General features: G+C 42.2%; 1 protein-coding gene across 2 annotated transcripts; it reads right to left on the reverse strand.

Annotated features, from left to right (window-relative positions):
• Window positions 1-446: 446 nt before the first annotated feature.
• ptena (phosphatase and tensin homolog A) lies at window positions 447-11,234 on the reverse strand. Of its 2 annotated transcripts, XM_023426604.2 has the most exons (10): window positions 10,452-11,233; window positions 6,392-6,476; window positions 6,186-6,230; window positions 6,043-6,086; window positions 5,602-5,840; window positions 5,066-5,207; window positions 3,400-3,468; window positions 2,691-2,857; window positions 1,686-1,985; window positions 447-1,566 (listed from the first exon to the last, which is right to left on the reverse strand). In XM_023426604.2, exons 1-10 carry the CDS (start codon window positions 10,528-10,530, stop codon window positions 1,381-1,383), a joined length of 1,356 nt encoding a protein of 451 aa, XP_023282372.1. In that variant the 5' UTR covers window positions 10,531-11,233; the 3' UTR covers window positions 447-1,380. The 2 variants fall into 2 exon arrangements, with proteins under 2 accessions (XP_023282372.1, XP_023282373.1); XM_023426605.2 differs by lacking the exon at window positions 3,400-3,468 and having other exon boundaries at window positions 10,452-11,234.
• Between the last annotated feature and the right edge of the window lie 601 nt (window positions 11,235-11,835).

The raw sequence follows: 11,835 nt of genomic DNA on the forward strand, positions 1-11,835 counted from the left end.
TAGTTGAACTTTTAATAATAATCCTTCCATCACTTCCCTACCTCAGGTCCCACCCGCTATTTGCAGAGTTGACCTTTAAAGCAGGAAGTTACTGTTAACACAGCTCCAGCAGCTGTGACGACAACCTGCTTTACAGCATTTTTCTCATCAAGTACAGCGCTTGTGCACATTTTCCTTCCCGAATGACTGCACATGTTCGAGTTTAGATTATAGGGTCTGGCACTTAAAATGACAACTTCAGTTGACAGCAACGGTGTCAAGCTAAAGACTGAGCTGGCCTCGCCGTTTGATGACAACCGCATACGACAAAATTCATTTTCATTCTGCATGATTTTCATTAACTGCGAACAGCGAAGGGAGAATATTACATAAACCTCTGATGTAATTTTCTGAGCATGACTCAAAGCACTGGGGAACCCCACGCAGAAGACACATCTCAAAGCTGGTTTCTTTAAGAAAAGACAACATTGCATACATTTATTAGGGATGGACGCCAATTCCAATACATGCAAATCACCACTGTCCTTTAAATGTAGTGTTGACATTATTGCAAACACTTGTCTCCCTGCTGTTTTGTGTATTATATTTTTATTATCTTAGGATAAAAAAAACATTAACAATTACATGGGATGCCTTGTTCTGCATAATTTAACGTATACACAGTGGGAACAGGAATGGCAATGCTTTAGACATCATCACAGCCTCTTCATAACCCCACCCACCCCCAACCCACTGCCCGCATGCAGTTTGCACTGCACAAAGGCCAAAAGTCACGTGAGACAGCCTGCAAAGAGCACAAGAAGCATTCACAGTAAAGGAGGATAGGAGGGAGGATAGGATGGAGGGGAGGGAGGGAGAGTAAAAGATGAGAGGAGAAGGGGGGAGAAGGAAAAGAGAGGGAGTGAAACAAAGTGACTGCAGCACTGGCCTTGGTTTAGACAGGAGAAGGAGCAGCATAGTCCTAGTATATCATTCTAACTTCTCCCACACTTCAACTCCCGTCTCCTGATTGTGGTACTCTTTCCATTGTCTTTGACACAAAAAAGTTTGTTTATATATGCATGTATATATGTATATACATATACGTATGTATATATATATAAACACATTTTTATAGCTACAGCACCTTTTCCCATGGGGCAACAGTGTCAATACCTCGCACATGGTACATGGCCGTGCCAAAGAAAAAAAGAAAAATAAAAAAAACAATATATTGGTCAGGATATTTATCTTTTTTTCCCTAAAATTGGCATTTGACATGATGATATTCTATTGCCGTCTGGGGGAGGGAAGGGACAAAGGTTCTTCTTTTGAGTTTATATTCAAGTTTTCTCCTTTTTTTCTGGTGTATAATTTCTTCTTTTCCTGTTTAAAAAGAGTTCACACTTTTGTGATTTGCGTGTGCTGCTCTTCATCAAAAGGTTCATTTTCCGGATCAGAGTCAGTGGTGTCAGAGTATCGATAATGGTCTGGCTCATTGTCGCTAACGTCCGGGGTGACGGATGTCGAAGTGCTTGCCTCAGAATTCGAAGGCTCCTCCACGGCTTTCGTAAAATACAACTTCACCTGAAAATGGGAATTAAAGACAATTGACTTCAGTCTGTGCAATAAAAAAATAACCATAAACAAACCTTATAATTGCTGTGTCAATTAACTGAATCCCGCCAGCCTCTGTCCCTGCTTACCTTGAAGTTTGGCGAGAAGTAGCGGTTAGCTTTGTCTTTGTTGGCCTTGTCCAAGTCGTTCTTAGTGAGCGTCAGGATGAGGTAGTCCCTGTCGCTATCCCTGCAGCTGTCCCTGCTCTCGGCGCGCTGTGGCTGCGTCTGTAGCTGTGGCTGTGGCTGTGACTGCGGCTGCCCCTGACCCGGTCCAGGTCCCCCCTGCTGGCTCTCTGCGTTGTTCACCGCCCCGTTCTCCATCTTTTCCCCACTCTCCTCTGGTCCAGGGATGAAGAAGGTGTTCACCCAGAAGTGAAACATTTTGTCCTGGAGGGCAGAGAGGAGATGAGCAACTAGGTTTTTGATTTAATTTGTTTATGGGCTCATATTTTCCTTGTTGTAAACAAATCTCACTATAAGAAAAAAAAAAAAAACAAAAAAAACAAAAAAAAAAAAAAACCAAAAACTACTTTACAACTTGCCCACCATGTTTCTACTCAATCTTTAAAAACTAATCAAAAATATAGTTTTATTTAAATAAAGAAAAAGGCTCATTACTTTCCTAAAACACCCAGCTGTCTTAGATCCTTTCTGAGGCTTAAGCCACTGGAGTTTTTAGGAACATTACTCAAAATAGGGCATTTGACTATTTTTAGCCATCGATTAATACACGTATTGCGTTAGTGGGCATTTACGGCAGAAGGATGGTGACTGTGGGATTGAGCGCCCTCGCTCACGGTACTGAGGGAACATGCAAACCAGTGTGGCAGAGCGGCTCATTGATGTGTTTTTAATCATTTTTGGACAACAAAAGCAGATTTTAACAATAAAAATAATGCGTTTTTGGTTTTGGTCTTTTCTTGGGATTTATGGATAATAACGACGAATAGTGAGAAAATGCTTAGTCACATGCCTGCTATTGTTCTTTCACATAGCAGACGTCATAAAGATCAACATCAGGAATGAGCTCTAAATGACTGTCAAGGACCCAGCTAATTAAGCTACAATGAAAGCAACAAAAACACAACTAACCTTTTTCATCATCTTATTCTGTTTATGGAAGAACTCCACTTTGATGTCTCCACACACTGGCAGCGGCTGGGGGAATTCGAAAAACATGTGCTTGTCCTCACGCCGCGTGTGAGCGGGGTGCGACGTGTGAATCTTCACTTTCAGCTGGTACACCACAAACTGGGGATCTGCAAAAAAACAAAAAAGTTGACATTGCACAGGGAGGGGAGGGTGGGGCAAGATTATGAGATTCATGAGGAGATGAGAAAAAAAAAAAAACAAGTAGAAGAGGAGTGAGTGACAGAGGAGCAGGGAGTGAATCAAGAGAGTAAGACAGGATACTAGTGTTATTACATGAGTTTGACAAAAGAAACACAGCACCCCCCAAACATTATACAAAACTTTATCTTTAAACTGAAGAGGAGAAAGGGAAAAGTTACAGAGCACAATATATAACACCCAAAGACCCATAACCAGAGATACAGGACCCTATTCTGATGGACAGTCACGGTTTGGTCTTGGACCAGCGCAACACGTTGCATATAGAAGAATTTTAACCATTCCTTCTTCCTGTCAGGGTGGGGGTGGTGTTGGAGATGACTTCATATGCCTGTAAGCTAGTCCTATCCTGCTAGGCAACATGTCTAACTCAGACTGCTCCTGGTGGATCTCTGGGGCCATATAAAAGCAAATGAATGAAATGATAATAATGGATGAAAGGCTCATTTACCCCAATGCCAATTCCCTTTCTTGAAGCCCTGAGGGGTCGGCTCGGTCCTGTTTTTAACGGTACTGTCCCCTTAGAGAGAAAGAAGGAGATTATCACAAGCAGGGCCTAGCTGGCCTGTCAGGGGCTTGACAGCACAGCAGACACAAACACAAGAGCTCTACACCAATATTTACAGATATTTGCATCTACATAGCTTTTCTTAAAAACAACATACAGTACGTGACTTTTAGGTGGAGGTACACATAGGGAAAGGGGGTGGGGGGGTGAGATTGAGGAAAATCTCAAACAACCATAAAACATTGGATTCAACAAAACAGAGATGTGTGATCTTGCATTATTTGTAACAGGTTTATCAAACTAGCTTCTCCTCTTTTATTGCTGCAGTGAGCTAAAACCTGAGGCTAGAAAAAGGGTGATGTGTGTGTACATGTATTAAGACATCAAACTCAGAATAGGTCCTTTTTAAAAAGGGAGAGTTAGGAGGAAAGAGAAGGATCAATACAGTGAGAGCTGTTCAGTACAGTCAGGTGTTAGGGTGAAAAAGCCACAGAAACGAAGGAAGAGGAGGCGTTTTTTTTTTTTTTTTTCTTCTTTCTTTCTGACCCATGGTTAAAAATGGACAAATTCAGATACAAAAAAAGCACAACAGCGTGTGACTCAGACACAATTGAGCAAAAAAAAGAGGATTGTTTGACATCTTTTCCTCCAAAGGCCATAACAGAGCACTATTAAACCACTAAACATCGTTTCCTCTGTACAGTAAAATACACGAAGACTAAAGGTGAAAAGGTGTCATTATCTGCTTAGACGTTTTACTCAAGGTCTCACAGACGTGTCAGTGGTATTTTAGAGGATGTGGACAGCTCAAGCAGTATTGATGTTGATACTGAAGTTTTGGTTTCGGCATGCTTTTCAAATTGCGCTTATTCTGAGTCTGACAGCTTTTTGTCTGTGTCACTCTTGCCACTGAGCACGGGGGACAACAAATGCCACTGTTAGCATACAAACAATTTTACAATGTCATACCACTCAAGCTCCAAGCAAATATGCAGTGATATGAAAATAATTGTGAACTACACTATGTGTATCTGTGTACAGAAACGTATAAATGAAGAAATGAAAGTTTACAGACTCCCTCTGAGGAAGCTAACAAAAAAAACAAAAACAACAATGGCTAAAATACCTACTTGCTCAACTTTTGAGATTTATAGAATAATAAAAATCTTAAAATGATTTCTGTTTTCGTGTGCTTTTCTTCAGTGAGAGTTGCCACAGAAAAAAATAAAACAAACATCCTATGACCCTAATAACATTTGAAAATTCCATTATAGCAAACACAGGGGATTTGGTTTTGGCAGAGAATAAGTTGGCCATGTTGTAAGCAGCAACAAGAGGACGTGATCAATAAGAAGCAGCTTTTTTTCCTCAGTCAAAATGGTCCAAAAATAGTGCCGTGGATTCAGCCACACTTGATTTGGTTTTAAAAACCGCAGCAGAGGACGACTCAACTGTACCATAGGTGACCTGCTCTGTTCTGTGATGCTAAACTGTAGCGTGGGTGAGCCCTACAGTGCACAACACATCCAAGGCTCTTGTTCCGTTTGAACAGCGGCATGCATGCCTACGCCCTAGTTTGGAGTTATAGTTGAACATAAGTGTGACTCACTGCAGGTGCCCCCGCTGAACATGGGGAGAGTCTCGAACACCATTTTGTGGAAGAGGAGCGCCACCGGCTTGTACTCTAGCTGGTTCTTCAGTAGGTAGCTGTAGTAGTAGACGTAGCGGCGCTGGCTCGGGATCGTTACTCCCTGCAACAACAGTAACAATATTTAGAAATCCTGAAATGAGGTTCTCTTTTTCTGTGCGTGCTCAAGCGCTTGCAACTGAAAATTAATTGACATCTATTTTGATAATGAGATAATTGGTTTGGTCACTTTTCAAGCAAAAATGGCAAATATTTTCAAGGACCAGACTCTTAAGAGTATTTTCTGCTTTTCTCTGTTTTACATTGCTACAAACAGAATATCTTTGGATTCTGGTCGAGAAATATAACAGCCATTTTAACCATTTTCCAATATTAAGCAGACAACACATTTAATCAAGAAAATAATCAGCAGACTAATGGACAGTGAAAATAATCTGTTGATCTGGGCTGATAAAGAGTTGCTGTGTTGCGACAGTTCTCTCTGATGATCATCTCACCTTCTTGTCCCTTGTCCTGACTTCCCCATAAAAGTCAAGCGCTTCTTGGGCCTCCAGGAATTTGCCGCGATGGAGGAGATAGGCGCAGATCATGACTCCAGTGCGGCCCTTCCCGGCCTTACAGTGGATGGCCGCCACGTGATTGTCATCCTCACTGAGCCACTGGTCCAGGTCTTCACAAAACGGCTTAATTAGCTCCAGCTGAGGAGGGTTGTGGTCTTCGAAGGGGTACTGTGCAACTGATGCGTGACGGGATGCAGGCCCACGCAGAGTTGTAACGGGAGAGGGGAGGATTGTGGACAGGAACACAGCAGCAGACAGGGGAGAGGAGACGAGGAGGAAGACACAGTGGACATTTTGTGAGATTTTCATGACACTGTGTCACCAGGCTTTGATATCAGACTGAAGAAAAGCATCTATAGAACTTATAAAGCAGCCTACCTCTGCAGTTAAATTTGGCAGCATCGTAGTGTCTTTCTGCGCAGCTGAAATGGGAAGAACAAGTTCCAGTTAGCCATCAAACAGAGGAAGTTAGTGAGTAAACAAAGAGCAGTTCAGGTATGAGCAACATGTGGAGCACTTACAGGTTGTAGATTTTGTAATGGTTTTTATGTTTTGAATCCAAAAACCTGTAGGAGCAAACATAAAACAGACAAAACATATTTATTAGGTCAATAAACAAATTCAACAGCCAGTAAGAAATGAATAAGCACAAGTATTCTATAATAAAATGTCTTTCTCTTCTGCTTTTCTATGATCACATAGCAGAAGCAGAGGCAACACAACTCACCGTACTACGTCGTCTATATTGTTTCTGTACACGCCTTCGAGTCTCTCTGCAGGAAAGCCCATTGCAATGATGTTTGGGTAGATATCTGTTCAGGGTCAAGGAAATGTACACAGTGCATGCCTGTGGAAATCAAGCCTTTACAGAACAGAAAGTGCCATTACCGAGCTGCCCAGCAGCACATATTTAATAACACATTCTAACAGCTATTAACTTCTTTTAGATAAAATAAAAAGAATTTCATGTTAGTCTTTAGCTGTTAGAGCATAATTACAAGAATGCAGAGATGAGCAGCAGAGCACAGAAAAGTGTCAGCCAATGTCAATATGAGGGCGTCATAGTTATGGATAGATAGGAGGTTTGCTGGTCAGCGCGCGTGTGTTTGTGTGTGTGTTGTGACAGATGGCCTTGACAGTGAGAAGCAGGCAGAGAGGACGGGAGTAGCAGCGCTCCCGCTCGAGCCAGGCCCACATGTGGGTGCACGAGGAGAGTCTCCGCTCCCTGACCTGCATGTATTTTTAGCGCCCAAAGTTATATTGGGATGATCGCAAATGTTCGGCTTATCTCTCTTTCGAGCTCAGCTGGACCAATTTGAATATCTAGGAGTTTGAATGCAGGCAACACGAAGACATGGGTAGAAAAAAAGAATTTCATCGAACAAGAATCCTTTGTGTCATGACTTGCAGGTTGCAGGTGCAGCAGGAGGTAGTTGTTGTGTTTCCATAACATTCAGCAATAGACATGACACAAGTGTAACCACACAAACACCAGATTCCACTGTGAGTTCAACTCCTGTTTGCACAACCTTGCGCGTGCTGCACCTCGTCTGCGTTTCAAGTCGCCTTACATCATCAAACGTGGCTCCACAATCCAGAGCAGGATAGTGATGGAAAATGTCGTGGCCAATTATGTGGCGACACACATTTGATCTTAAAAGGCACAAATCAGTGTCATGTTGCAGCGAAAGGAATAATTGAGTTGGCATGCATGTCTTTGAGGCTCGCCTGCAACGCCTACCTGTAACTGAAGTCTGCTTGTCGCCATAAGCTGTGGGATTTCACACTTTAACCACTGACTAAAGGGCAACCTTTTCTTACACTTCCTGTGCCATGGTGTCAAAAATAGAAAAGCTGAATATTTCGAATTAGATGTGTCTGTTTAATTTTGTGCAGACTTTATTTTTCCAGAGTCAAATCACTTTTTAACTGGTCAGAAAAATTTGACACACACGCCTGACAACTCTGGTGAGAAAGTGTGGTTGGCTCTACACAATCTTCATTTTTGCTAGTGTGCACACATGCAAGCACCTGCACATGTAAAAACACACAAGAAAAAGCCTCTCTCATGGTACACACACAGTACATTGTTCAATCAGTAGACCTCCGGAACAAGTAGTGGAGGTTTACTGTACGACAACTGACAGATACACAAAGATTAATGCAATATCAAACATTTCTGAATGATGATATTTCAATAAAGCCCTGTAAGAGGAATTCAGTAAGTGCCTTAACACAGCTTCATGCAGCTGAGGTATGCTTAACACAGGACTTGATGCATGAATTCAACAAGCCCAATAGCAAATTTATCGCATTATTTGCATACTGCCAAGCTACCTTCCCTTTAGCTCACAACACAGTAGCCTATATGTACATACTGTGCCATAATCCCTTCCATTAATGCCTCAAAGACCTAATTAGGATCCAAATACAGGTTTTCTATGCTATTTAATGGGCTACTCTAACCCGTGGACCTACTGGCAAAGTGATCCCAGTCAGACTATTCTAAGTGTTTTGAAAAAGCTCCAGAGCTCCCAGGAGAGCCTCAGCCCAGGGCATGGGGGGCTTGGTCTCTGCAGCTGGGAGGAAACGCACATGCGGGACCCCCGACGGAAGCTCCAAGTAGGAGGGGGGGAGGGAAAAAAAAAGAAAAAGAAAAAAAAAGGAAAAAAATCCGCCGTTTCAGGCACGCCTTTTCTTTAAAGCCAGCCCTGCCTCAGCTCTATGCATACGCCAAATCCACAACTGAGAACGAGAGAGGGGGGAAAAGGGAGAGTGGGAACCAGCGAGCGCTGAGCGAGGAGGGGGTGGGGAGGACAGGAAAGGAGGAGAGCAGAGGAAAGGGGGCAAGCAGAGGGAGGGAGAATTAGAGTGGGAGTAGTAAAGAAAAAGAGCAAAGGAGAGGTGGTGGGTTGAGAGGGTAAGAGAGGGAGAGAGCACTCAGACAGCAACGCTGATACAAGATCACTGGCAACTCTATTTTAAGGGCAATTCCCAGAACTGTGATACTGCATTACATAACGCCAGAGAGCCCATATTGTTTTTAGACACCATGCCAAAAATGATAAAAGGGATAGTTCAAAAGGGCCCACATCTGAACAAGAGGAGACTTCAAGCCAAAGAAAGATGCCACTTTAGAGTGTCGTGACCCCCTTCACACCTGCACACCACAGTCCTGCCAAAGGCAGACATCACACAAGTTTCACCACATTATAACACCAGATGAAAAACATCTTATCAATTGTTGTGATGCACTTCAGCATCTGCATTCACACATACATCACAGCTGACACTTCGGCCTGAATTCCATTCATTATGTTTCTATCTCTAGTGGCGGTATTGAATCAAGGTAACTCACTCAGCTTCACATTTCCATTCTTTGAGAAAAGAAAAAACGCTACTCAGCAATGTTATCATTGATGCCACAATATCAGAGCAAGTTCAGTCCATAAGTACAGGCCTGTTTAATTTTTTACATTCTGCACTGAACCAGATAGGGCTGCAACTTAAAATCATTTTTACTAATGATTCATTAAGGATATGCTTTCTTCTATTGTTCAGAGAGCAAGATGACATTTTCAAATGTCTTGTTTTGTCCAACCAACAATCCAAACCCCAAAGATGTTCAATTTACTCAAAGAGGACTAAAAAACCCAGCAACTTTTCAGATTTGAGGAGCTGGAAGCAGAGAATGTTTGCTTTTTTTTTTTTTGTTGAACGATGATAGAATGGTAACAAACAATGTATTGTCAAAATGACTGGATACTGCAGGTCATGCAGATATCCTGGGGGGACTGACTAACCAATTAATCGACTACTTGTTTCAGCTGTAAAACCAGAAATATCAAACTCAGAAATCACAGATTGAAAAGGCAGCTTGTTATGGTAATACAAAGTCAAGTGCACATCCACAGCAACCATGACCCATGTCACACATCAGAGTTTGTATTTAGTTTGCCATGGTCAACCACATCAGCTGCTAATCTAGTTTATCCCCAGCCAAATGAGTAAAAGTACCAACTTTAGTACCAGCGATGCAGCACCAGGGAACCAGGTCAACTATTATCAGTGGTAATAAATGAGAAATGAGTCCTGCAGAAGGGCCTGAAATAGCAATACTTAAATTTGGAAATGATCATATCTCCATAAATGGAAAGGAGAATATTAATTTGATTTTTTAAAGATTTGTTGTAAATCCATCAATGAATGCTCCTCCATAGAGGACACAGGAGAGGTGAGGCAAGGTGAGAGTAAACTTACACAATTTTGTCATCATAAACCAGAGATCTACCATATAATGAAGTGACATATACCGTGTAGATGTGTCTACATAAAAGAAAAAATAATAGGCAGACATTTCAAGATAAATACTAGACAAGATCTACCTGCGTTCAACCACCAACTGATTTAAAAGAAAAAAAAAAAAGAAAAAAAAGAAAAAAAAAAAGACTTAATGCCACTGACAATTTCACAAGCTCAAACTAGGTCCACCACTGGGTTAGATGCCTCGTCTTATTCTTTTTTTATACACAGTACTGTCCAGTTAAACGGGCTTTTCCTGCTATAATATGACTGTGACATTTATGCCTGCTGGTTTGACAGATCCACCATCTTTCAAACATGCTGGGTGACAGCAAAGCTGCGCTGTCTGACCAACTAGCCAGAAAGCTAAGTAGCAGCTAACTGCTTCACATCTCTGCTTCCACTTTTACTCAACAATGCAACTATTACACGTTACCAATTAGTGTCCAGAGTGCTGTGAAAATAAGCAACACAAGGAAGGATACATGTTAAGTCCAAGTCGAACCCATCCTCTTGATATCTCCTTTTGTTCCGGCTGACCATTTCTTTTATAATCGCAGCCATTGTAGCAGGTGACAGGAGTCTATTCGGGATAAATGATGAAAACAGGTTTTTCTAGTATTGGCTGTCTGGTCGTGTTTGTAGCAGTCAGTGGGTCTGCTCTCTGAATTTTGCAGGTCCTCGCAGAGACGTGCTAGCCCGCAGAGCTAGCTGTGGCTGTGGGTCGGATTAGACAGGCTTCCTCTGGATCATAAAGACGGGCCTCGCTCTGCTCCTCCGTGCAGGCCCGACTTTCCCAATCCTGCAATTCGTCTTGCAAACACCTCCGAATTAAATACATGCAGTTGTCCTCAGATAACCCTCTAGATGCCAGACACGATCCAAGCCGATGGCTCGGTCGTAGCAGCCGCCGCGATTGACAGCGAGATGGACTAGAGGACTCACCGGTTCCCGAAATCTGAATCCAGACGGAGCTAGCTCGCTAGCTAAGCAGCTAGCTAGCACAGCTAGCTAGCAACAATGGCTAATGCTGCCTCTTCGATCCAAAATCCTTCTACCGATTTAACATTGTCATCATTTGATTGCCAAGAACACATCTGAAAAAAGTGACAGGCTCCACCGTAATTGTATATAGAATATACAAAGCTCAGGAATCGGCAGAGATTGGTTTGACAGCTCGGTCCCGGGGAATCATCTTCTTTTCTCGGTCCTCTCGCTCCAGCTGAACTCTCAGGCTCCCATCATGGCCTCCACCGAGGGAAAAAAAGAAGGTAGAGCAGGCTGGGATTTTAGAACAAATATCCCTCCGCTCTCACCACATAGTTCCACAGCTGAATTAAAACCAGCAAATGCACTCTCAAATAATAGTGTATTATCAATTGAAATTAGATTCTGATCAACACCATCTTATACATATAATTGATTCAACCCAAAAAGGCGCAACAATCGAGTTATTTCGTGCTTCTGGCGGAAGGATAAAGTGAGTCTGCTCGCTACGCTCCCTTCTGTCAAAGTGATCACGTGTGTCTGTAATTAGGGAAGTTTCCAACATAATGTCACTTTTCGCGGTTTAAACTGTCATTTCAGACTGTCGCAAATGTATCCTTTTAACATGTAAATCCGCAACACGTTTAGTATGTTTACACTGAAAAGATTATATAGTTGAACGTTCAAGCAAAACCAATGGTAAATCCTAAATTGTACCAACGTTGTTAATTGCATGGGCAGTGTTATTGTTTTCACTGACGCAGACTAGCAGTGACAAAAACATCACGTTTTACACGTTAAAATGAAAGATACTTCCATTGCCTAACTTTGCATGACGAAATTTTCAATAATAATAATAATAATAGGCTACTTTACAAACAT

Source organism: Seriola lalandi, unplaced genomic scaffold, assembly GCF_002814215.2.
Source record: "Seriola lalandi dorsalis isolate HSWRI2012SDOR001 ecotype SW California unplaced genomic scaffold, Sedor1 jcf7180002054832, whole genome shotgun sequence".
Classification (NCBI taxonomy): domain Eukaryota; kingdom Metazoa; phylum Chordata; class Actinopteri; order Carangiformes; family Carangidae; genus Seriola; species Seriola lalandi.

Bases quoted from the DNA above. Each gene is read 5' to 3' on its own strand.
- ptena (XM_023426604.2), bottom strand. From the start codon at position 10,530: ATGGCTGCGATTATAAAAGAAATGGTCAGCCGGAACAAAAGGAGATAT. The intron at 6,087-6,185 runs GTAAGTGCTCCA...TTCCCATTTCAG, and splicing joins CATTACAAAATCTACAACCT to CTGCGCAGAAAGACACTACG. The intron at 1,567-1,685 runs GTAAGCAGGGAC...TCCCATTTTCAG, and splicing joins ACTTCTCGCCAAACTTCAAG to GTGAAGTTGTATTTTACGAA.